Consider the following 25015-nt stretch of genomic DNA (forward strand, 5'->3'; position numbering starts at 1 on the left):
TCCCATTACTGCCATTGTATTCCATCACCATTCAATCTTGTTCTCAGTGTTTTCTCTTTCAAATGGTTTATTAGAAGCTCTGCAGAATGTTTCTAAACATTACCCATTACAGCAAACAGGATTTTGAGAGTGTGGTGACAGCTCACCTGAGGCAGACTTCTTCAAACACTGGCTTCGTGACAATCCTCTTCTAACAGTTTTTTTTTTTTTTAAATTCCCACCCACCCACTCAAACACACTGATATTAGCAGCTTTCCTATAAAGCTGATAATCAAGAACAGGGTTTTGTTGTTGTGCTGAGTGTCAGGGTTGCCACCTTAGTTCTCTAACCCATAACCAGGGATCCAGCCATCCTGTGACTGAAAAATCCTTCAGCATCCAATCCCTAAACATGACCTCATTTTAGGGACACAATGTTCACAATTTCTTCCAGTAAAAATAGGCTGCTTTTAGAGATAATTACTGATTCCAAATGTGGTTATTTGGAATGGAGGTGTAAAGCAGGGTTTTATATACAAGTATCACTTACTTAAGAAAGAGGGCTACCAGGTTGTTACATGGAAGGCAGTCCCTTCGTGTTTGGAATAAAGGCCTCAATTCACACAAGACTGTGTTTCCTTCTGACCTGAGAACCTTGAGGCTCGAAGAGCAAAGACCTGTGAGCTTGTCCTATTGCTATCCTGGTGCAGAAGGAAAAGACCCAAGGAAATTCCTTCTGCTGAGGTGATCCAGCCTTCAGCCCATTCCCTCCGTTCCCCTTAATGTTACTTGAATTTTTGATGTGGTAGGATTGAAGCGCTTAGTTGCAAGTTATCTGGAAATGTTTACTAGTTACATTTACTAATACTCATAAAAGTATAATTTCCAAATTTTGCATGTTTTGATATAGTCACATGAATGAGAAATAATAGTCAATTCATTAATTCCCAGATAAATAATACTATCTCTTATACCACCAACTTCCTACCCCTCTATTCACACATGTGATAAATGTGACAGCTTTGATACAATCTCTCACATTTTTTAAAAATGGAAATTGGACTGTCATTTTTGTAAAGTATCATGATTGTGTGAAATTAGCATCTGAACCAAATGTATTCTATAAGTATGACAGGATCATAAACTTAATTTTTCTGAGCTTTACTTTATCCTGGTTAGTTTCCAAAACGGCACAGAGCCTATTTTTCAACCTGTGTTTTTGAAAAGCATGCTGATGAATTGTGTGCTGGGCATTTTCCATGATGTAGGCAGCCGGTTCCTGAATTGTTCTGTTGGTGGTTCCTTTAGTCCCATGCTTCACAGAATTCTAATGGAAGGATGTGCATTTCAGGCTACAGGGATCCTACATCAGACTAATCCAATGTTCTTGGCTCCTAGGTAACACTTATCATCAATAAACAACCTCTGACTATCCTCAGCTCAGCGGATCTGGGCAGTCAGCACTACACTGAGTAGAGAACCCACTGGCTAAATGAAAAGAATAGATTGCTCCAGGCAGGCTATCAAGGGCATGTGGGAAAATGTGAAAGAAGAGGACAAGGTGCAGGGGGCCTGGGTGGCCTGTTAGGGAGAGGGCTGCACAGATGTGCTGGGGTGAGAGTTGATATTTCTGTCAGCCACACTCCCAATTTTCAAAAGAAGGCTGAAATGAGGAGTGGAGTGGCTGTGATTCCTTCATTATCTCTGCTTAGTAACTTTTTTTATTTGGGCTGTGTACTTGTTCATGCCATTTAAAAGTTTGGAGTTTTTTTCTCAGCATACACACACACTGAGAACAACAAAAGCTGTGTTTTCTTGAAAGCTAATAAACTGGAAGAGGTCGGATACATTATCTGTGCATATTGGCATCAAGTGATGTCTGTTTTAGGAGAGAAAATAGATGATTCAAGAGAATAGCTCTGAAGGCTTCACTCTAGTTTCTGAGGAGACTTGAATCACGTAACCAAGAGTATGGCATCATTGCATGTTTTATCTAGCCAATTGTCTTACTAGTAAATGTTGGTGTAATTTAACATTTTCAACAAAAGAAAGGACCACAAGTAAAGGATGTGATGGATGCCTAACAGAGGGGGGGCTCAGTTTGAATTCCTGAGGGGCCAGGTAGCTTCCGCTCAGTCCAGCTTCTCCTGGAGTGGGATGGGGTGCCTGCAGGGCTGCCCTGGGCTAGAAGAGTCCCCGGCACCTCTCTCTCTAGTGGGAACAGCTCCGCTAGGGCTGAGAGAGTGCACAGCCCTGTGAAAACAGGTTGGCTTCCAGGACACATATCTCAGAGCACCCCATGGTACAGGCTGATTTCTCTAATTCTGTGAGCACGTCAGCACCTCCATGAGGAGATCCCTTGTCACTGCCTCAATGCCAGTGTCTGTGCTGAGCTCCTTGCCAGGGAAGGAAGCAGCTTTCAGTACCAGAGACAGCAGCACCAGGTCCCCAGGCCCTGCTCACACACTGGGACTGCTGCTTGTTTACCCCTTGCAAGCTGGGAGCAGGGGCCTTCTTCTTTCCAGGGCTCCAAGTGCTTCTTTGATCAGGTCCCTGTGGGTCCCAAGTAGAACCCCTGAAACATTATCTCACAATATTTATCTTCCGAGGACCTGTCTGGACCAGAGTGGTCTTAGTGTTGCAATGTAGAGGCTTTTCTTATTAAAGAAGAGGCGGCTCCTACCCCCATGTAAAGGCAGTGACAGAGAGAAGCCACTCTAAAGGATAAGAGGAAAGGGGTGTCCCCAGTGTGGTGGTCTCTGGGTCAGCTGCCAGCCCTTCCCCTTGCCCTTGCCGAGTAACATTGCCAAGGCACTGAGTGTCTCTGAGAGCACTGCATTATCTGGAAAGGCGGCGGACAGCACCACCCCTGCTGACTCCATGTGGAGAAGGAAAAGAAACAGTAAGGGGGGCCTGGCACAGGTGTGTCCGCTTGGTTCCCAGCTGCTGGCGAGCTCTCGGGAGCCCCCGCGGTACTGGCTGCTGCCTGTGTATTCCATCTGAGATTTTGCCACTGTGATTGAGTGCTCCAGGTGGGCAGGCGCAGTGCTGTGGCCTGGGCTGGCTGTGCCTCATGGTGAGCCTAGGAAACTGGAGTCTTGGGTTTCTCTGAATGTTGGAGTACCCACAGACTCTGCTCAAAGAGTGTGTGCAGGGCAGTATAGAGAAAAAGAAGGCAAGTGCGGTGGGGCGGGCACTAATGGCCCAGAGCGGAGCGTTAGGCCTTCCATCTGCCAGGAGGGATACATTCTCTGTGTTTCCCACAATTTATACCTGCCCTGTTACTTGTCAGCAAACAGCTGTGAGCACTTCCTGTGTACCAGCTGCTGTGTGGGGAGTGAGGGCTTCAAAGATAAATAACATATGGTGTCTGTTCCCCCAGAGGTAAGCTGCATAAGGTTTTAAGGGTTATAACTTGTATTAGTTCATTTGCCACTCCTGCTCTCCACATTAATGGCTGAGCGAGTCAAGACCGGCAGCGGCTCCCGCACCAGTCACACTGGGTGCCCACACACTGCCCACAACTCAAAGGGTTTGCCTCCAAATCCATTTGCTCAAAGATGTATTGCTCCTTTCAGTCCAGTACCACCATCCAAATGCTGGAATTTATAGAGAATTAAACTGTTTCTTCATGCACTGTCGTGTGACACCTGCATAAAGATGGTAGGGCCTGTCAGTTTGTGAATGTCAATCAAACATGCTTGTCTTCATGTAACTGCACGCGGAGAGTTGGGAGAGGAAGTAACCAGAGAGGGTGCTGCTTTGAGAAGAGCGACTCCATCCTCGGTCAAGTTGACTCTACTCTTCGTGCAATTATGGTTTCACTTTTATGAGTGAAGAAAATGGTCTTGCAGAGGATTGAAAATGCATGCTGGGTGATTGGTTGTGGTATTTAACCAAAAGAAGGTAATTAATGAGGTCTCAAGCTGTGTGAAGCAGATATTAAACTAGGTCACCTTTAGCCATCAGAAAACATTCTGCACTCGAAGTATTTTTTGGTTACTAATATATAAAAAGTTAATATGGATTTTTCTGCATTTTTGTTAAAATGAAACCAGGAGATATCTGCCTCTTGAGTATCAAATCGAGTAGATTTAATGTCACAAACAATCCCAGGCCTTTTCAGTAATAAATATATTTGGCAAACAGAGCCCACAGCATGGACACTCATTGTTTTCACTGGCACAGACTGCTGCAGCATTTGCCACCGCATTAGCTGTCTCTGCAGTCCAGTTCCTCAGATGGCTCAGCCGTCGCATCAGGTAATGAGTGCTTGCACTGTGCCGTGCCAGTGGCAGGCCTGTGCTGCCCCACGGGACGGGATGTGAGGAGGACTTGGGAATGACTGCCCTTGAATGTATACTCCACTAAGAGAGACTGCAGAGTAGACAGACAGTGTCAACATAGGGTAGCAAGGGGACAGGTGGCGAGGGGGGGCGGTCCCACAGGAGCTGCCGTGAGGAGGCACGACTCACCCCCAACAGCTGTGAGAAGTCTGTGGCCATGATGAGGCCAGTGGGCCTCTGCGCCAGGGAACCCTGAGCTTCTGGGTTTGGGAACCTGATGGATAGGTGCCTGGGTTTAGGGACTCCTTAAAAAGGATATTTGCTGAAATAGGATCAAAAAAAGGAACAAAACCCCTGCCCCCAGGAGTAAACACTGAGGGCTAACCTGCTGCAGGGAGCAGGAGACTGAGTCCCATTCTAGGATGTGCGTTTGCCACTTCCCCTGATCACTAAGTGACTCCACCCATCCTTATCCTGTTGGGTTTGGGACTTGGAAGCTCTTCTGTGGAGGCAGCAGGCAAGGGAAGCCAGGAGGGCTGTGCCCGGGGCCAGCAGGCTTGAGGCACGGAGAGGAGCGCCCTGAGGAGCAGAGGAGAGGGGCAGCCTGAGACAGAGGAGCAGCCTTGGTTCCTGGGTGGGCACAGCGATGTGCGGGGGGAGATGGAGCAGTCTGCTTCCTACAGGGGGGTTGCCCGCTAAGTAGGAGCTGTGAGGAGAGGCTCCTGCGTCAGGAAGACCAGCAGCAGCTGTGGGGCCAGATGCTGCCTGTGAGGAGTGAGGAGCTGACTTCTCAGTCTTCAAACACAGGACTGTGGGCAGTGGGCAGGAGGCAGGAGGAGAAAGGGAAGGGCGCCCAGGGCTGTGACAGGCACAGTGCCCAGAGGGGAGGCAGTCCTGGAGTCAGAGGAGGCCTGAGCTGGCTCAGTCATTCTTCACCGAACGGGCACGGCTGAGGGGGAGGGTCGTGCCTGAGAAGAGGTAATGAATTAAAAACTCAAAAGGAGGCTGGGCTTTTTCTTGATGATTGAAGAGGATTGCTTGGAAAATGGCAACAGGGAGTCTAGAAACTTTAAATCTCTTGTTCCCTAACTCCTCCCCAGTACCCAAACCCCGGTGAAGAAAGAGAAGCTGAGTTGCCACAAACCCCTTTTTATTTAGGGATTTGAGGTTGTGAAGTGACACTTTTAGAGACAGTGGCTCTGAATCTGAACGGTTCCCAGTCTAATTTTGAAAGTCATTTTTGCTTTTGTAGCAATCAAAGACAGTTCCTACTCTCCTGATACGTGCATTCATTCAGTCAGTCATGTTCATCACTCCACAGACATCCACAGAACAGCTAGTGTGTGCCAAACAAACTGCTCGGCTCTCCCGGCTGACAAACTGTGGGGCTGAACCAAGGGCTCAGGTAGCCTGTCTGCAGCCGGACTCACTCTCCCCGGCGGACTGTCCATGGCATCAGGCCTCCTGGCTTCTCCCACTCGGGGGGAGGCCGGGGCTGCACGGAATGCAGGCCACCGAAGCCATGTCGTCATCACTTCAATGAGTCCACCTAACCACCTACTGAGCGAGGCCAGGGCCCAGCACTCTTCTGGGCCCTGCTGCCCAATAGAAATAGAACACTAGCCACATATGGAACGTCAAATGTTTCAGTAGCCACGTTTAAAATAATAAAAACAAACAGGCAAAATTAAATGTAATGATATTTTATTTAATCTAATATATCCAAATTACCATTTTAACATATAATTCAGGATTTTTAAAACTAGTGAAATATTTTACCTTTTTTTTTTTAACTCATCAAAATTCAGGACATATTTTACACTTCCAGCCCATCTCAATTTGCACTATTTACACTGCAGGTGCTACAGCAGAGGAATACGGGATGCTGTGTTACTTTTCTTTGTGAGGCCTAATACATTGATTTTTAATTATAGTTTTCCAGACATTTGAAGGAAATCTCTCTTTATTTCTTTCCAGAGTAATTTCTAGGCCACCTTTAGAGAGTTTCTTTTAAAAGCTTTTCTTTCTTTTCTTTTCTTATCTTTTCTTTTCTTTTTTTCTTTCTTTCTACACCAAGCAACCTACATGGCTGCTTTCCAGATGCTGGCTGATATGGCCATGCCTATATAATATATATATATATATATACACACACACACACACATGTATGTGTGTATATATATATATATATATATATATATTTTTTTTTTTTTTTTTAAAGAAAAACACTTTCATTTTATTGATTTTTTACAGAGAGGAAGGGAGAGGGATAGAGAGTCAGAAACATCGATCAGCTGCCTCCTGCACACTCCCTACTGTGTATGTGCTCTCAACCAAGGTACATGCCCTTGGCCAAAATTAAACCTGGACCCTTAAGTCCACAGGCCAACACTCTATCCACTGAGCAAAACCAGTTAGGGCCATATATTTTAAGTGACTCTCTTTAAATTTATGTTGATTTTATTTATTATGAGATTTAATGCTTGAAAGATAACCTTTAGTTTATCCTATAAATATTAGCAGAAGAGATTTTAAAATTTTTAAATTTCTCCTTTTTATTAAGCTCAAAATTTACTTTTAAACAGCATTCTGTTTGGCTCATTTGCATATACAGAGGGATTATGGGACGTCTCAGTAACTTTCAGAGGACTTTATTAGAATTCAATTGCTTATAAAAATATTGGCTTCTTATATAACTAAAATTATATGAGACCTTGATTATATTTTAAAAAGCTAATTTATTAAGTAATTAAAGTAGGCATCTTTATCGAAAAAGCAAAGCGAGCAAAAGAGGATTAATTCTGTGGTCTCAACCAAATTTTTAATATAAAAACCAGTTTAAATTTAATTGATAAATTGATATCATTTAAATTAATTATAAAAGTATATAATATAATCTTTGGGATATATATATATATATATTTGATGATCTTTCCAAGTTAAATTTATACGTCTGATTCATGAGGCACAAACACTGCCCCACCCCCAGCCTATTTGAAATGCAGGCTACTTGAGGGCTTTTTGTCTTTTAAAATTTCATTGCTTTTGTTTTTTAAAATTCCACTGCTGAAAAATTTGGCTTTACTTAAGAAATATTTTAGCAACTTTTCCTGCCCCCCTTTAGAGGTTTAAACCTTTATAACATTAAAATATATCTATATAAATAAAATATGTTTATTAATTTTTATTTGATAAAGCTTTCCACGTAATTTCAAGTATATTGGATTGGCCTAATTTAGTTTAAAAACATTTCTTTTAAGGCAAGAGAATACATTTTTTTAATCATTCCAGGACCCGTGAAATGCTTCAAAGTTATTTATTGGTTAAAGTCTTGAAATTTAACTTGGAAAGATCATGATATATATATATCCCAAAGATTATATTATATACTTTTATAATTAATTTAAATGATATCAATTTATCAATTAAATTTAAACTGGTTTTTATATTAAAAATTTGGTTGAGACCACAGAATTAATCCTCTTTTGTAATTAGACCATATAAGCTATATCTTAGGTTGAAATTTTACCACACTTGGCACATTAATATAATTTAAACTACTAATTTCTCTAGAGAAAATACAAGAATTATTTTCTCAAAAATAAATTTCTATACTTTATGTAATTTGTTATTACAACTATACAATTTCTCCTAATTTAATTTGAACTTTAAACTCTTAGAAGCCTTAAATTTTAGCTATCAAGTTAAATATTTAGCATTTCTCAGATTAGTAATAACTTCACATTTTTAAGAATATATTTCAAAAATACAAGACATATTCAATTAATAGATTCAATTCTATCCTCTAGATTTTTCATGAGGCAAACTCAGATTAACATTTTAGTATTTTGTCATTTCAAAATACCTATATATTCAACAAGTTTTTTTATTATTATAACTAGAGGCCCAGTGCACAAAATTCATGCACGGGTGTGTGTGTCCCTCAGCCCAGCCTGCACCCTCTCCAATCTGGGACCCCTCGAGGGATGTCCAATTACCCATTTAGGCGGATGGGGCCTAAATGGGCAGTCGAACATCCCTCTCACAATCCAGGACTGCTGGCTACCAACTGCTTGCCTGTCTGCCTTCCTGATTGCCCCTAACCACTTCTGCCTGCCAACCTGATCACTCCCTAACCACTCCCCTGCCAGCCTGATTGATACCTAACTGCTCCCCTGCCAGCCTGTTTCCCCCCTAACTGCCCTCCCCTGCAGGCCTGGTCACCCCTAACTGCCCTCCCCTGTAGGCCTGATCCTCCCCAACTGCTCTCCCCTGCAGGCCTGGATCCCCCCCCAACTGCCCTTCCCTGCAGGCCTGGTTGCCCCCAACTTCACTCCTCTGCCAGCCTGGTCACCCCTAACTGCCCTCCCCTGCAGGCTTGATCACCCCCAACTGCCCTCCCTTGCAGGCCTGGTCCCTTCCAACTGCCCTCCCCTGCTGGCCTGATCGCCCACAACTGCCCTCCCATGCAGACCTGGTCCCTCCCAACTGCCCTCCCCTGCTGGCCATCTTGTGGTGGCCATCTTGTGTCCACATGGGGGCAGTCATCTTTGACCACATGGGGGCAGCCATCTTGTGTGTTGGAGTGACAGTCAATTTGCATATTTTTCTTTTATTAGGTAGGATTAGATAGGATAGAGGCCTGGTGCATGGGTGGCGGTCAGCTTGTTTGCCCTGAAGGGTGTCCCAGATCAGGTTGGGGGTTCCCTTGGGGCATGGGGCAGCCTGGGCGAGGGGCCTGTGGTGGTTTGCAGGCTGGTCATGCCCCCTGGTGACCCAAGCGGAGGCCCTGGTATCTGGGATTTATTTACCTTCTTTAATTGAAACTTTGTAGCCTTCAGCGGAGCCAAGCCTTCTGCTCGCTCTGTGGCTGCAGCCATTTTTGTTGGAATTTATTTATCTTCTATAATTGAAACTTTGTAGCCTTAAGCGGAGGCCAAGGCAGGCCAGGGCAGGTGGAAAGCGTGGCTTCCTCCATTGCCGGGGATACCCCAGCCTCCTGCTCTCTCCATGGCCGCAGCCATCTTGGTTGGGTTAATTTGCATACTCGCTCCTGATTGGCTGGTGGGTGTAGCTTTTGGATGTAGCGGAGTGATGGTTAATTTGTATATTACTCTTTTATTAGATAGGATTCAGTAAACTCTAATGTTTTAAGTTGCCAACAGCTTTGGAAAACCACGTTTCTGGCTGGTGAAACAGGTTTGACCTAGCCTGGTCTATTTAAATGTAAATTGTCATATTCTTCCTGCTGGGGGAAGTGCAACCAGCCCAGCCCCCTCCTTCAACAAGTAGCCAAACTAGTTTTCTCCTGGGCTACTTAGACCTTTATAATTAATATATTATTTATCTATGTTTTAACAGTTTTGAGATTCTAAAACTAACTGTTACTATCTAAGGCATTTACTTTGGCAAATTCTGTTAAAGTGATAATTTACTGACTTTTTGGCAGTCTTAATGTTACCTTTGGAACATGGTCTATTATTATTTTAAAAACTACCCTTTATTTATGGAAACACTAATCTTATTGTTTGGAGCCAGTCTGTATCTTTCTTTTGTGTCATCTCCACCATCTTTCTTTTACAGGAAAAACAGCTTTGAGTTTTATTCGGTAGCGTCCATAAAGAGAGTAAAGTTTAGCTCAAAACTATCTAAAATCCGAAATCAGATGGTGCACACATTTGTCTTAAGCCAGCTTTCTCTCTTTATGAGTACAGAAATCTCACATGCATTCCTGAATTCTGTAAAACTTTTAAATTACAAACCAGGAAAGAAAAACATGGCAAAGATGAGATATTTATAATAGTATTCTCGGGAGTGGGCATCCATCTTACAGGATCACCACATGTCTCTCCACCCCCACATCCTTTTTGTTTTGGGAAAATTTACCAACTGACCTGGGCCTCCCTGTCCTCTGATGACACAGTCCTCAGAGGCAAGCCTGTCTTAGCATTCTTTCAGCTAAACCTGAAGATTTCACCCCAAAACCACCATCTTTGGAAGCAATTAGACCTAGTAAATGATACAAAGATGGCACAGTAACCACCCTGAAACACGACAAAATATATTCCCTCTCTTGTGTTACTATTGGAAAACTAGTCTTGCATTTGTGTTAATTTCTAATTATGCAACTTTCATTCATAGAACATTAGTCCTGATCTCTAGGAACCTACAGTGGAGTTTAGAGTAGCATCTGCCATTTGAGTGGTTGCAGTGTGCTGGCACCACACTAAGTAAGCCTTTCTGTACATTCTCCCTCCTCCCACCAGTCCTGCTGGTAGGTATTGTCTGCCCAGTCATGTCTTCGAGATGCACACTGGCATCCAGAGACCCTACTCAGGGATGCTCTCTAACCTAACTCAAGTCTTTCTGAGCAGGAAAACTCAACTTCCAGGCTCTTATCTCAAGATATAAAGTTGATATAGTAAAACTGATATTAATAAAAACAATTTTCATGTTCAGCATGTACCTGAGACTACAGGTGAACAGGCACAGAGAACTTGGCACCAGGCAGGGGATCGGCAGCCTAGCAGCCTGGCAGGTGGTTGCAGACCTTTCCCCACTGCCCGTGGCATAAAGGGCCTGTTCCCCACTAAGTTCTCTTCAGCCTTTGAGAAGATGTCACCTCCATTCAAAAAGATAGTTTGATTTAATAAGGACACACTTAACAGAATTCAAAAGCCATAGAAAGCACAGAGCCAGCCTGGGATCAAGTGTGCAGCACAGAGCTAGAGCTCCAGACGCAGTTGTAACCTGGAGATCATGGTGCTACTTGCTCTGACTGAAGTCCCCGTCTTCCAGAGCTCAGTGTTTTTCCAGGTGGCTGTCTCAGCAGCCAAGGCAGTGGACTTCCCAAATTATGGTGTGGAAATTTTTATTGCCTGGGAGCAGAAGGGTCATGCCGCATACCTTCAGCATTTATTTGTGAATTATAGGAATCTGATGATTATCACTCCACTTCTCTGTACCTCCACAGCACAAGATTCATTAATCATGTCTTTTAAAAGTCCTATACATTTTGGAAACTATATGTAATTGTTTTACAAAGGGCATGAGTTAGAGATACATATGTGATTTGTTTTTCTTTTAAGTCCATGTTTTTCAGCAAAAACAACTGATTGATTGATGCCGTGATTCTTTTCCAGAATAAAGCCCAGCTTTGCTCAGGCCTTAATCCCTAAGAGTACATAGCTTTAACTCCTGGTTTGCCAGGAAAGCCCTCGGTGCCTCCATGTAGCTGGGCCCGCAGTCTTGCTCTGTGACGCCCCACCCCGGGTTTTCAGGGCTTGTTTTGTACGTGCTCCTTGTCCAACCTGACAGCTTCATTAAAGAACATTCACATTTGTCAACATGTTGGCTTTTTGAAGAAGATGTGAAGTTTCCCTTTAGAACCTGCAGCCTTACTTTGTTGGCTGAACTACACTACAAGGAGGGAGATAACCTATTTACATACTAAAAAGGTCAGTGTTGGACAATCAGCATTTAGAGACAAATTTGCTGCTGCTTACAACTGGAGCATAAGAATGTGGAAGGAAGCTGCAATTCTGCTGTCTCTATCTGTGTAGACAGCAAGCATTGGTAAATATGCAGGATGTCTGAGCCTGACACCAGTGAGGACGGGTGGGCTCCTCCATGGCTTCGAACCGCGCTGGTGACTATCAGGTACCACGCAAAGTGCAGGTCAGCCTCACCTGCTAAAAACTGTTAATTAATTTGAGTTGGAAATATTTGCATAATAGCTTTTTAGACTCCTGTAATAAAACACAAATCATCATAATAGACTTTAAATTATGTGGCCACTGCCTACTTAACCTTCCATTTACATTAGGAAAGACAGGCTTAGCAAGGGCTTACAGCATTTCCTCCTGTGGTCTTACTTTTCAAAGTCTTAAAATATCAGCAACTTTATTTTGCTAATGTGTATGGAGAGTATCTTAAAAGCTGTCATAAAGGCATCAGTTTTCTCTAAAATTGCTATAGAGTTTTTGCTCCTTACCTATTTGTACATAAAAGCAAAATAATAAAGGCATTGAGATCCATGGCTCCACCGACATGTTGGATATAACATAAGAGTAAAGTCACCCTTGAAGGGGGAAAACGAGTTCAGAAAGGCTGGGGAGAAATATGAGGCGAAGGGAAGTCTCTCTCCTCTGCGGCAGCAGCCAGTCTTGGACAGGCGGCCACCACTGCTCCTCATGCCATGGACCCATTCACAGCTTTGCTCCTAAAAGAGAGTGCCCGTGCACGGCGGGCACATCCAGCTGTGGCTGCTCTCCACAAGTCCCGTGAGGTCGTCGAGGCTGGGAGCCACGGCAGCAGCTGCATCCAGGTTCTCAGGGAAACCCTGAGCTGCATTCCATGTTCAGGGCCCCACAGGGGGCCTGTGGGGCCAGGTGTGGAGCTGGCTTGTTCCTTTGGAGACAGGTGAAGAGGCTTCCAGGAAGAAGCCCCTCTTTGTGTGTGGGCACATCGCGGTGTGCCCTTCGGCTGGGTCACAGCAGCGAGGCGCTGTGCTTCCTGACTCCTCATTTAGGGAGAGAAGGACCAGTGGCAGTGACACGCTAGCCCTTCATTGCCATCAGCGTGTGTCATGGAGATGACACGAACTTGCTTAGCCACAGTCTTCAGGGCCTTGTAGAGCAGTGGCGTTGGCTCTGCCCGGCACCCCTGGCAGAGGTGCTGTGTGGCTAGAGACCAAGCATGCCCCTGTGTCTACACTTCCTCTAACCTGACTCCAGGCCTCTGTGACTCTGTGACAAGAGGCTGACAAACCCCATCTGCTTCCCTACCTGCCTCTCTTAGAGTACTCGGCGGAGCATACGCAGCAGGCCCTGCACCAGTCCGTCTTCATGACGTCCATGTCCACCCACCCTTTCTGGGACCTCCCCCTGGGCAGGGAGCAGCACCGCAAGCTGCTTCCGGGCGTGGCCGACATCCGGGCCAGCGAGGTGGCCTGCTGGACCGTGGACCAGGTGAGTGGAACTGCCCTGGGGCTGTGGGATGGACATGCCCAGCTGCTGAGAGCTTCTCTTAGGCACTGGCTTCACTATTTCAAGTTTAAGACCCACATTTGCAGGAGAAGGCAGGCATGACTTTGAGGGAATTTGGGAAGCCCAGTAGGTGTTGCCCTTCTCTCCCCATCATCCATATCCTAGCACCACAGGCCCTGGACTCATTCCGCAGAGGGCCAAGCCCCCGGTCCCTCACTGAGGTGCAGTGTGAGGAAGGAAGCCCACCTGTATAAGCATCGCAGCCGTGTGTGCTGACAGATCCTGTCCCATGCAGCACTCTGAGAGCCCCCACCCAGGGTGGCCTGTGCCCTGCAGGGCTGCCACTGCTGGTGCCCACAGGCCCTGAGAACCCGAGTTCTCACTGCTGAGCAGCTAGCTCCCTGCTGCCCATGTGTCCATCGAAGTCACGGAGTTGAAAGTAAATTATATCACAATATTGCATAAGATGCTGCAGCAGAGAGAAACATGGGCCTGATTTTAGCATAAACATGCCTTACACTGCTGGTTTTTAATAAGGACCCGGGAAGTCCCATTGCTTACTGCAATGCTGTAGCGATGCTTTACATTTAAAAGCAGCCATCTTTTGAGGAAGACATCCTGGACTGGCATTGCTTTTGATAAAGGTATTGTTTTCATTAGTGAGGCCTTAATTACTTTTCTTAAATGAATGAAAACCCTTAAATGAAGGACAAGATTAGAGCAGGACTTAAATTAGTCACAGAATGTTCACTGAGCACTTACTGCATCAATCTCACTAATCTTGGTTTAAGCCTTCCTTTCTAGCCTTGGACAAGCAGCGGGTGAAGGGCCACCCACAGGTAAAGGGATGGAGGAGCCCTGCCCCCTCCTTTCCCAGGCACCTCACACCAGCCACCTGGTGGGTTCCTCCTGCCCAGCATCCCTGCCCAGCCTTCCTCCACCTGGAGCTGAGGGCTGGCATATCCACCCCCGCCCCTGCACACACACACACACACCTGCCCGCCTCTCCTCCCACTCCTGCCGAAGGGCCCCGATGGTCCTGGTAACAACCAGTGGACTGAATCAGGAGCTGCCTGGGTGATTGGGGAAATGACTAAACATGATCCTGCTGCTTCAAGAGTATGCAAAGTCTGGCCCTCTACCCCCTGTTTATGAATTTTTACCAGTTTACAAAGCATGCATTAGCTTCATGACCATGCCAACTGAATTAAAATCTATTGTATCTATAATCAAATCATGTGCGGTTTTGCCCTTGAAACACACTGAACAAATTGGGAGGTCAACTGCGAACACAATGGCAAGTTATTCATTCCTGCCTTTCAGGCTATTCATCTGAAGTTTTACCTTTTTAAAGACTGAGAGTGGCTGAGCTCCTGGCCCCTCGCACCGTCACTGTCCTGCTCAGAAAGAGGTGGGAGGGCAGCCACCCGGATCCAGCCCCAGCCCGACCTGTGTGTACAGAGCCACTGCATCTCGAGAATAGTGAATGTGGTAGAGAAGGGAGAATTCTGGGTGTGTCTCCGCCCAACTTAAACCAGTCCCTGGCTCCCCAACCACATCCTCGGCATGGGCTGTCCTTGGCTGCATTTTCAGTCTGACCTTCCACCCTGCCCCACGTGGTCCTCCCAGTCTGGGCTGCGGAATCTTGCTCCTCCCCAGCCCCTGCATGGTTGTTCTCATACTTGCACAGCTGCTACCCTGCCTCAGATTCCCCTCCCTCTCTGTCTGCTGCCACCGCAGCCAACAGCTCAGTGCTCACTTCCTGCAGAAGCCTCTGGGCTGGGTCAGACTTCCTCTCTATGCTCCCATTTCATCTGAGCCTCTGTCTGCCCCTACAACATGCTTGTCTGGCCCACAAGCACATGATTACCCTCACTCCACATATGTCTTGAGAACCTCTTGCTACACCTGGCACTTAGTAAATAATACTGTAAAAGTTTGTTGAATGAATGTTGCATGACAAAGGCATCCTGAGCTAGATTTTGAATCCAAAAGTGAGATATATATAGCTAAGCAGAAAAAGAAGGGAAACCATTCCAGTTCCCATTCCAAGAAGAAGGGAACAGCCCTAGCCGCTTTGACTAAAAGTGACCCTGCTGCTTCAAGAGTATGCAAAGTCTGGCCCTGTATCAGTGGATATAGTGTCAGCCCAGGAACTGAAGGGTCCTGGTTTCGATTCTGGTCAAGGGCATGTACCTCAGTTGCAGGCTTCTCCCCGACCTGGGCCCTGGTCTGGGTGCTTGCAGGAGGCAACCAATCAATGTGTTTCTCTCACATCGGTGTTTCCCTCTCTGTGTCTTTCCCCCTCCTTTCCACTCTCTCTAAAAATCAATGGAAAAATATCCTTGGGTGAGAATTAACAAAACAAAAAAAGCGGGGGGGACAACAGGAGGTTGCATGGGAGAGAGCAGACATATGCAAGGATGGCCGACACACAACACATCCTTTACTACCATTGGGAATGATAGCAAACAGGATTAATGTAATGATGATTAGGCAAGTGGTCTTATTTTGCCCTTTTACAGATAGGGAAATCAAAGCACCAGAGACTGAGTAACTCCAGAGTCAGTTCTGGAGCTGATCACCAGGCACGCTGCGGACCTGGATACAGAAAGCAGTGACCTGGGATGGGGAGGACGGGCCGGGCTTGAGGCCAGGCACTGGGCATGTGTGTGAGTCTGAGCTATCGTAGGTTCTTATGCAGAGTCACTTTGTGAAGATGATGCTTCAGGAAGATGAGAATGGCAAAGATCTGCAAAGAAGCGTAAAAGTGAGATGAGGGCTAGGAGAGGGAGACGATCAGAAGTCACCAATGCTCCGGTGTGGACTAATAATCGGGGCCTGGGCCTGGACACCACATGAGAAGAACCACCCAAATCCAACAGACATTTTAAAGTCAAGTCAACAGCACAGGGAAAGAGATACTGAGATGAAGAAATGAGTCAAATGTGATTCCCAGCACTGCAGTTTAGAGTCCAGGGCCCTGGAGTTCATCTGAAAGAATGGGAAATAGTTGGTGGAAAGAAATGAAACTTTGGGGCAAGGATCCCGTTTGGAGGGAGGATAAGATGGTGAATTCAATATAGGGTACGCTGAGTTAGCTCTGCAGAACACGCCAGTGGGTATGGAACAAGGATTCCAATGGGCAGAAGTAGGAGATGACAGCAAGTGCTCACCAAGGAGGCGATCACACAGAGAGAGCTGCAGGATGGGGGTCAACAGGACCAGGTTAGAAAATGCAGGGGGCACTTTGAAGGAAAGGGGGAGTTGTGAAAGAAAAGTGTTGCGGGTGGTGGGGGGGGGGGGGCTCCTGTGAGGGTTCAACGCCTGGAACTGTGGGATTGGGCTCAGGGGATTTGGAAAAATTGTGCACATGTGTATTTTTTTCCTTAAGATGAGGGCCAAAATTAATAAAAGTTTTATTAGCTTTTCAAAGGAGACCATCATCCAAAAAGAATAGGAATCACTGTTTTAGGAACATTGAACAGTGTTTTGGGAATTTGCAGGGGCCTCATCTAACAAGCTTCAAGTCTGGCCCTGAACAAAAGTGAGAGATGAGAAGGTGATTAAGGGGAAGTAGATGGTCCAAGGGCAAGTCTCCCTAGGTTAAAGGTCTCAAAAGGAAGAGACTCACGGAGGGTGCCACAGGGATAATGAGGGGGTGAGATCCCCACTCCTGTGTCTGTAGTGGTACACATGAAGCCCAGCCTGTCTCTCTGGAAGAGCCCTTAGAGTCTTTCTAGATTAAAAACAAAGCAGCCATAGGAGAGCCTGTCTTCACAAAGTGCTCTGGTGCTTCCTCGCCATGGCCTCCTTCGGGGATGCATCCTGGAGAAAACTGCTGGGGTAGTTTTCTACTTTATAGATCACAGTCTTGATATCTTCCTAACAAGATGCTCTTTAGGACCACGTCCTAAATTTATTTCACCATCCTCACACTCCATAGCACATTTCCTGGCACCAAACTAGGTCCTCAAGAAGAATCTTGGATGGGCTGAAAGTGTGGGCTTTGTGATGGTTTTGTGTGCATCATTGACAATAAAGCAGCCCTCACAAGGGAGTTCACTTAGGGGCCATTCCAGAGAGCACCAGCAACCGAGTTTATGACTGTTACATACACCACATTAAAATGGCATGCAGGGGCCCTGGCCAGGTGGGTTGGTTGGTGGGAGTGTCCTCCTGTACATCAGAAGGTTGCAGGTTTGATTCTCAGTCAGGGCACGTACCAAGGTTGTGGGTTCAATCCCTGGTCAGGACACATGCAGGAAGCAAGGGATATCTTTCTCTCTCTCTCTCCCAGTCTCACTCTCACTCTCCCAGTCTCACTCTCACTCTCCTTTCCTTTCTCTCTAAAAGCAATAAAAACATATCCTTGGGCGAGGATTTAAAAATAAAAGGCATGCAGGGTAGTGAGGATTTGAAAAAGGCAGTTCAGGGCCAGGGAGCTTTGGGAGGAGGGCTGTTTTGGGGCTCTGTTCCCATTGGAGAGGAACCACATGTCGTGTTGAAAATGGACTTGTGCGTCTTTGTGTTAAGAGCCATTCAGTGAGACTTAAGGGGGGTGGCTGCCTACGCTAGAAGATGAAGCAGCGCAAGAACGTTCCCTTTGTCTGCCTTCCTGGCCAGGGAGGAAGACCTCTGCTCTGCTCTGTGTCACCTGTGGAGAGAAGCCAGCCCAGGCAGGGCCTCCTCACATTTCCCAGAGCACGGGAGCTGGCTTTTCACTCCTTTGTCGCTGTGGCTGTTTCTGCTGGAGCAGTGTTTGTCAAAGCACAGGTGGGCTTTGAAGTCAACTTAGTGGTTCTAAATGAAAGACAGGGCTGGATAAAAGTGCGTAATTGTAGGAAAGGCTGTTGTTCTGTGAAACCTTTATTAGAAACTGGTAGGTGTGTGCACACTCTCAGGTCAAGGTCAGTGTGAAGTATATTTATTAGTCTGGGTCATGGAAATATTCTATAGAAGAGTATAGGTGTTTAAGAGTAGGGACTAAACCATCTTTATATTAAAATGTCTTGCTCTAAAGTAGGTGTCTGGCAAATGTGTGAGTGAGTGAGTGATGGGAAGTAAATGTTACGCAGTACCCTCCTGCCAGGGGTCCGTGAGCACACAAGGGCTGGATGCAACTTGTTATATGTACATTACAGCCACAAGCATGACTCAGGTATGTTTGGCTCACATATGGATACTTGTATTTCTTATTTTCAAAAATGCTTTACAAAGCAGCACACATAAATCATGCCAGCCTCTCAAGTAAGTGCTCCCTTAATGCCCATTAACTTTACAAGATGGCAGTTGCCTTAAAAGCAATCTTTACATAGGAGGGAGTGTTCTGAAAAATTCAGGGTATTGCTAACTAAGCATAGCAGCCTTATACCACCCAGCCCTAGAAAAAAAAAAAAAGGAGGGGGGGGTGCAAATAACCAACTCCACTGTTAAAAAATGAGACCCAGACTGGAAAATGGTCCCCGGTGGACTTGGAGCCAGTACAGTCAGGCACACAGCTACAGGCTCAGCAAAATAGCAAACACCTCTATTAGGAAAGATTTAAGGGAGCCGCATCCCCAATAATGAAGAGAACAAGGCCTGCTGAGCTCCAGGAGGACGCCAGGGAAAGTAGGTCGCGGGAAGATGGCTGAGCACAGTGATGGGCTCATCTGGGAGCCTGCAGTCATCCTTCTTAGTCTTCTCCAAACTGCTGTGTCATCCTAAGCGGGAACTCACTCAGTGTCCTTGCAAAACAGCTGGGCCTTTAGCTGTGGGGTGCATGCTCTCAGGAACTCAGGGAACCACTATCAGCCTCCACACAGGTGTGCTTCCTGAAGCCAAGGCCGGGGTCGCCCACATCAGCGCCAACAGAGCGGCCCTTACCTGGGAAAGCGGGCAGGCCCACCAGCCACCATGGCCGGTGCAAATGGAGGGCCGTTTCCTCTTCCTCAGAGGTCGCTCCCGTCTATCTGAACTGTTGCCCAAATTTACCACAAACTTGACAAAGAAAAGTTGTTGAGGAGAGAATGAGAGGGAAACTCTGATGCTACCCCAGGGTATATTCAAGTTCATCAGTTTACATTTAGAAATTTTAGCAAAATGGGCTTTCTATTAAAGGTTAAGTATAGCCCTGACCGGTTTGGCTCAGTGGATAGAGCGTCGGCCTGCGGACTGAAGGGTCCCAGGTTCGATTCCGGTCAAGGGCATGTACCTTGGTTGTGGGCACATCCCCAGTAGGAGGTGTGCAGGAGGCAGCTGATCGATGTTTCTCTCCCATCGATGTTTCTAACTCTCTATCCCTCTTCCTTCCTCTCTGTAACAAATCAATAAAATATATTTAAAAAAATAAAATAAAAATAAAGGTTAAGTATAATTTCTTAGGTCACTAAATACTAACAATACTAATAATGATCCTGAATAATGATCAAGGCCTTTGGATATTTAAAAATTGTGACCAGAAAAGTCTGCCTCAAAAGATTTCATAGAACTTGTTCTTCACTTTGGAAAAAGAAAAACAGATTGAATAGAATCAATCTCTTTATAAAAAGACAGAATTTCAGGCTCGTGGTAAAGCAAATAGATGTCACTGCCCCCGCTGTCTGAGGAAGATAGACCAAATGGTGCAGGAGGCAGGACAGAGAGGGGCGCCGACACCAGCTCAGGGCCAGCTTGCCCAGCTCAGGGCCACCTTGCCCAGCTCAGAGCCACCTTGCCCAGCTCAGAGCCACCTTGCCCAGCTCAGGGCCACCTTGCTCAGCAGCTCTGATGTGTTTGCTCTTTGGTTTAACACATTATTTATGCCCACTTAAAATCCAATCTGCCTTTGCCATGGACAATGATTTCTTGGCTAATACTGAGAAGAGGGAATATGATCCTGTTTTTCATTTGTTTGCTCCGAAAAGGGCATGTTAACCTATGCAAGCCATCAACAACAGGAAGCCACGTGCTGGGAGCAGAAGTTCCTGGAGCATGTACTTAAAGAAAACTTCACTTTGCCTGTGGCCAAGGTGTGGTCAGCGTGGAGCCCAGCCTCCTCTCTGCCTGTCCGCCTCTCCCCTCTGTTCTCAGCTATAGCCAAACGACTCTGCTTCGATGACATGCAGGCCATGTGCCTGCTGTGGCCCTGGTCCTGGGATGCTCAGTGCCGAGGTCCCCTCCCCGCCCCCGAGTCGTCCCTGTGGAAATACCGTGCAGCCAGTGTGCCAGCTCAGCTACCACCTCCCTGTGCAGTGTTTGCTGAGTTCCCACCAGAGATACAATCTGTCCCTTCTAGAAGCCCACAGCTCACACCTCTCTTCCGGATTTTAGCACATTGGCCCATGCACATGGTGACTAGGAAGTTGTCCTTGACTAGCCATTTTCCCGCTACCTGCTACCACTAGTCAAACCTTAAACTCATTGGAAGTTCAGGCTCGACCTGGCCTCCACTCAGCCTTACCAGCTCCCCGCAGAAGCCTCACAGGAAGGGGCCAGGGCGGACTTGGCCAGAAGAGCAGCCTAGGGGGTGAAAGGACCGCCTCTCAGTGTCCCGAGCCCCAGAAACACTGTAAGCCGTGCCGTCACCTGCCCCAGTGACCATTGGCATTCCAGGGCTCCCCTCAGAACCCCGAAGATACCAAACATGCGCTCCATGCTTCCCGTCCACCCAGCAAACAGAAAACCGTACTAACGCAGCAGCAGCCTGGGCTTGGTGCCTGGCCTGCCAGAGCCTCGGCACTCGGGTGCAGTAGCAGAGGCGGCCAGATTGAGGCCACTGACATCTTCCTAATGCCCTAAGGCTTGAAGATGCCATTATGTGGTAGCATAATGACTGGTTTTGATGGATTTTTCTTTTTAATTATCATTCAACACTTTAGGATGATTGTAAATGACTCATGATAAAATATACGTGCGGCATCAGAGGTGAGGAAAGCAGACGTCAACATGCTGATTACCTCTAAAAAGATGTGCTGGAACATTCCTATTACACAGACGAAACGGAGCTGTGAGTGGATGGGACAGCTCTATGTGCAGACACAGGTGGCAGGTGGCAGGTTCGCCCTGTGGTGTTGGCCCCAGCCACTCTGCAAGCTGGAGGTAATCCAACCCGGTGCTGCTGTTCTCTGCACAGTGTGGGGAGGGGCCGACATCCACTCACACCTCCCGGGGCGCCAGCTGCGAGCAGGTGCTCCCAGAGTCTGACTGTAGAGCACGTGGCACGGCCCTGCACGCCCAGCCTTTCTCCCGGGCCTTCCCCACGAGACAAGGGAGAGACGTGCGCATGCTCACTGCTCATCCACACCAGGGGCAGCCAGCCAGAAAGAAAGACAAAGCAAAGACCAGCAAGACAGCTCCTCCTAGGAACGTCTCCTCCCTGGATTCACTTGCCCTTGCTTTCTAGCTCGCCTTCGCCCCCTGCTCCAGCAGGTGCCAGGAGTGGCCACACCCAGTTGTCATTCTGGTTGTCAGGGGTCTATACTTCATTACGTTTGCTCAATCACCCCCCAAAAGTATCACTTTGGAACACTCAGTGGCTTCCTGGGCTTACAGCCAGGTCTTATTAAAAGGAATTCAGGCCATGTGGATGGAGAGGGAGGAAAAGGTAAGGCTGGGAAATTGAACCAAAGAAACTGATTTTCCAGAACTCTGGGTTAAGGATCAGAAAACTTGAGTTCCAAAACCATCTTTGGCACTTACCGGCCACGCATGACCTTGAGTAAGTTACCGAGCCCCTTCCGGCTTCGGTTTCAGGTATTACATGGGAATTCACTTCGCATAGATCCCCTGAGTCCCTGTTGTTGGCCCAGCACCTGGGGAGGAAGTGGGCACTAAGGTGGATGAGATGGGTCTGGGCCTCGGGTCTGCGAGAGGCAGCTGGATGCGTCCCCTCTCTGACGGTCACTGTGATAAGTGCCATGCCCAGGCTCCTCACCCCTGCCCTCTCTTACCCCACATGGCGGGTGGGAGAGGCAGATGGGAGAAGGTTCTAGAATGCCAGATCTCCTCACAGGTGGAGACTGTCACTGTCATCACGTAGGTCGGCCTGGAAATCAGAGGCCAGAAGAGATATGAGGAGCTAAGGCTAATGTGGCTTGAGAGTTATTATTTAAATCCCAAGTGTTTGAGGGATTTGAAGTATATTTTCACCCAATGTTGAATTTCTACAACCCAAGATTTGACCTCAGGTGATGTTTTAAATCCGGCTTTCATCCTGGCTGCAGGTGACTGAGTTCGTGCAGTCTCTGCTGGGCTGTGAAGAGCATGCAAAGTGCTTCAAGAAAGAGGTAGGAAATGTCCAATTACATACCTGTTTTATGCTTCTAGACCCAGAGGGCCTTGTTTCCATTTCCTTCCGTGGAAATGAGAGCAGTTTGGGAGGCTGGCAATGGGGGTCCTGGAGGGAATGAGCCCGCAGCAGCCCGCGCGCAGGTAGCCTGTCTGGTTCGGGGTGTCTGCTGTGGTGCTGGGCTCACAGCCTGCGGAGCCAGTGGGCTACTTGAGCACGGGGTTGATACTCACAGCGTCCAGAAGCCTCTGCACTGCGGCTCTATGGGGCGCAGGGAGGGGTCCCACATGTGCCTGCCCCCGGAGCGAGGGGCTGGGCTGCTCCAGAGTGAAAGTGACCATCCTGTGTGGCGCTTGGCCTGCTTCAGGAGGGATGCAGAGAAGCCACGAAATCTTTCTGTGGGGAGTCTCTTCCTCATTCTTCTCAGTCCGAATATACCAACTGCTAACTATTTGTCCTGGAATTACTATCCATAGCTCCTTGGCCCCAGAAGAGACCGGGCCAGCTGCAGAGCAGTAGTGCAGGTAGCACTGCTAGCTATTGTGCATCGGGGGCTTGTCTGTGTCTGGCCCTGTGCCGTCCCTGTGCAGCTGTCCTCCTGGGGTCCTCACAGCTCTACAGGCAGCTCACCAGTGCAGAACCCAAGGCGCGGGGAGGAAAGCAGTCAGGGTGCAGCCCATATCCACCCGGTTCCAGAGCCTCCAGCATTGCTCTAGAACTCTCCAAGAACACTATTCCTGGGGACTCTGGGGTACAACACACACTCTCCCTCTCGAGACGTTAGAGCCTGCATGGCTTAGGGGAAGCACTCTTTGAGTTTGGGGTCCTGGACCCCTCAGAGCCCAGCGAGCCGTGTATTTTCAGGGAACTCAGCATCAGAGTCTCGGTCTGGGCAGCTGCCAATGGACACCCTGGTTCTGCCTAAGCCCAGCACAGCGTGGGCAAAGGTGGCCCAGCCTCACACATACAGGCCACTCTCTGCATTGAGCAACACCCAAGGCCCACCATGTCCACGAGTCTCTGCAGGTCAGGTCACTTGGGCTTGGTGCTTTGACCAGCAGTGTCATCGTGGGCACATCACTCGCCCCCTCTGTAGACACAGAGTTCTGAAGGGGCCCTTTAAGGATTAGGACTAGTATGTTTACAGTGCCTAGCCCCACTCTTGCCCCAGAGTTGGGGCTTAATAAAGAGCAGTAATTAGACCAGCAGGTCTTTCTGGAGGCCAAGGAGCCCTTCCTGAAAGCCCAACATACTCTCGGAAGCTGTGTGACCTCAGGCAAGTCATTAGGCTCGTTAACTAGCTTTTCTCATCCACCTTATGGGGTTGTTAGAAGATCAAGCACATAGAAGAGATTAGGATATAGCTCCATAAACGTTAGCAGTTATTATTGTCACCATCACCATCATTACCTGATTCTGAGAACAAGTGACTATTTAGCCAGGAGCTGTTGCCTGGAAATGCTGGAGCCCAGCCCAGGTTAGGGCATGGAGAGAGCTTCTCTCCACTTCCTACCCTGTGGGACAGGTGCTCCATTCTCCAAGTGGACAGTTCTCCATCAGGCAACATACCATCCACACACAGGAAGCTTTTCAAAGCTCTTAGAACTTTAACCCTCACCAGAGATCCCTGGGCGAGCCCACCTTCCTCTGTGAGACATTAATACCTAGGGTTCGTATCATTAATTAAAAAGGGTTGGAACCACACAGCTGGGTTCATGGGAAGGTGTTACCATAGAAAACCATTTCAGTCTGTCCTTTTGTTTCTGGACCCAGGACTCATTCTGAGCAGCCCGTGTAACTGGGTTAGCTGGGTATGTGCCCACCCATTGCTGAGGCCACACTGGGGCCTCTGGAAGCTGAGGGAAGACAGCCTGCACAGAGGCCACTTGCCATCACGTAAATCTTGGGAAATTTTTGACATCTCAGACCACAGCATGCTTTAAAGTGAATGAATAGAACATTTATTTTATATGTATTTCTGCTTCTTATAGCATTTGTCATTGAAAAAATTAAAATACAGAATAGTTAAAAGGAGAAAATAAAAACCAAACCACTATTTCACCAGCCAAAGGTAACTTCCCTTAACATTTGTACGGAGATTTTAAGTAGTTTAACTTTGGATATGTATACATGGCACTCATGTACATTTAATATTACAAATGAAACTGAGATCTTTCTGTATCATTATATCGTGTTTTGTGCTAATAGTTCATGAAAAATTTCCCAAATCATTGTTTCTTTGAGAGATGAATTTTGGTAACTGCCTAGTACCGCATCCTAGGTGAGACCGGAATTTATTTACTTCTACTGTTTTTGAGATGCTGGGTTGTTTTCAATAATTCACTATTATAAATAACACTAGTGGCCCAGTGCACGAAATTCGTGCACATTAAAAGGGGATTAATTAGAGGAAATAATTTAATATTGCTATTTGCCCTTTCTCTATAGCAGAAGTGTCAGAGATGAAAAAAATTAGTAAAATGTATATGAAAACCTTCCTCCTGTTAGAGTCT

The 25015-nt window shown here is 47.0% G+C and overlaps 1 protein-coding gene across 1 annotated transcript in view; it reads left to right on the plus strand.

Annotated features, from left to right (window-relative positions):
- The window catches only part of L3MBTL4 (L3MBTL histone methyl-lysine binding protein 4), a gene marked incomplete at its 5' end in the record, with an annotated part of 276294 nt that overhangs the window by 247573 nt on the left and 3706 nt on the right, over positions 1-25015 (plus strand). Inside the window, 2 exons of the mRNA XM_080684810.1 lie at positions 13065-13234; positions 22438-22500. Coding sequence (XP_080540936.1) covers positions 13065-13234; positions 22438-22500 — 233 coding nt within the window. The remainder of the gene's footprint in view (positions 1-13064; positions 13235-22437; positions 22501-25015) is intronic.

Source organism: Plecotus auritus (assembly GCF_963455305.1).
Source record: "Plecotus auritus genome assembly, chromosome: 8".
NCBI classification, from domain to species: Eukaryota; Metazoa; Chordata; class Mammalia; order Chiroptera; family Vespertilionidae; genus Plecotus; species Plecotus auritus.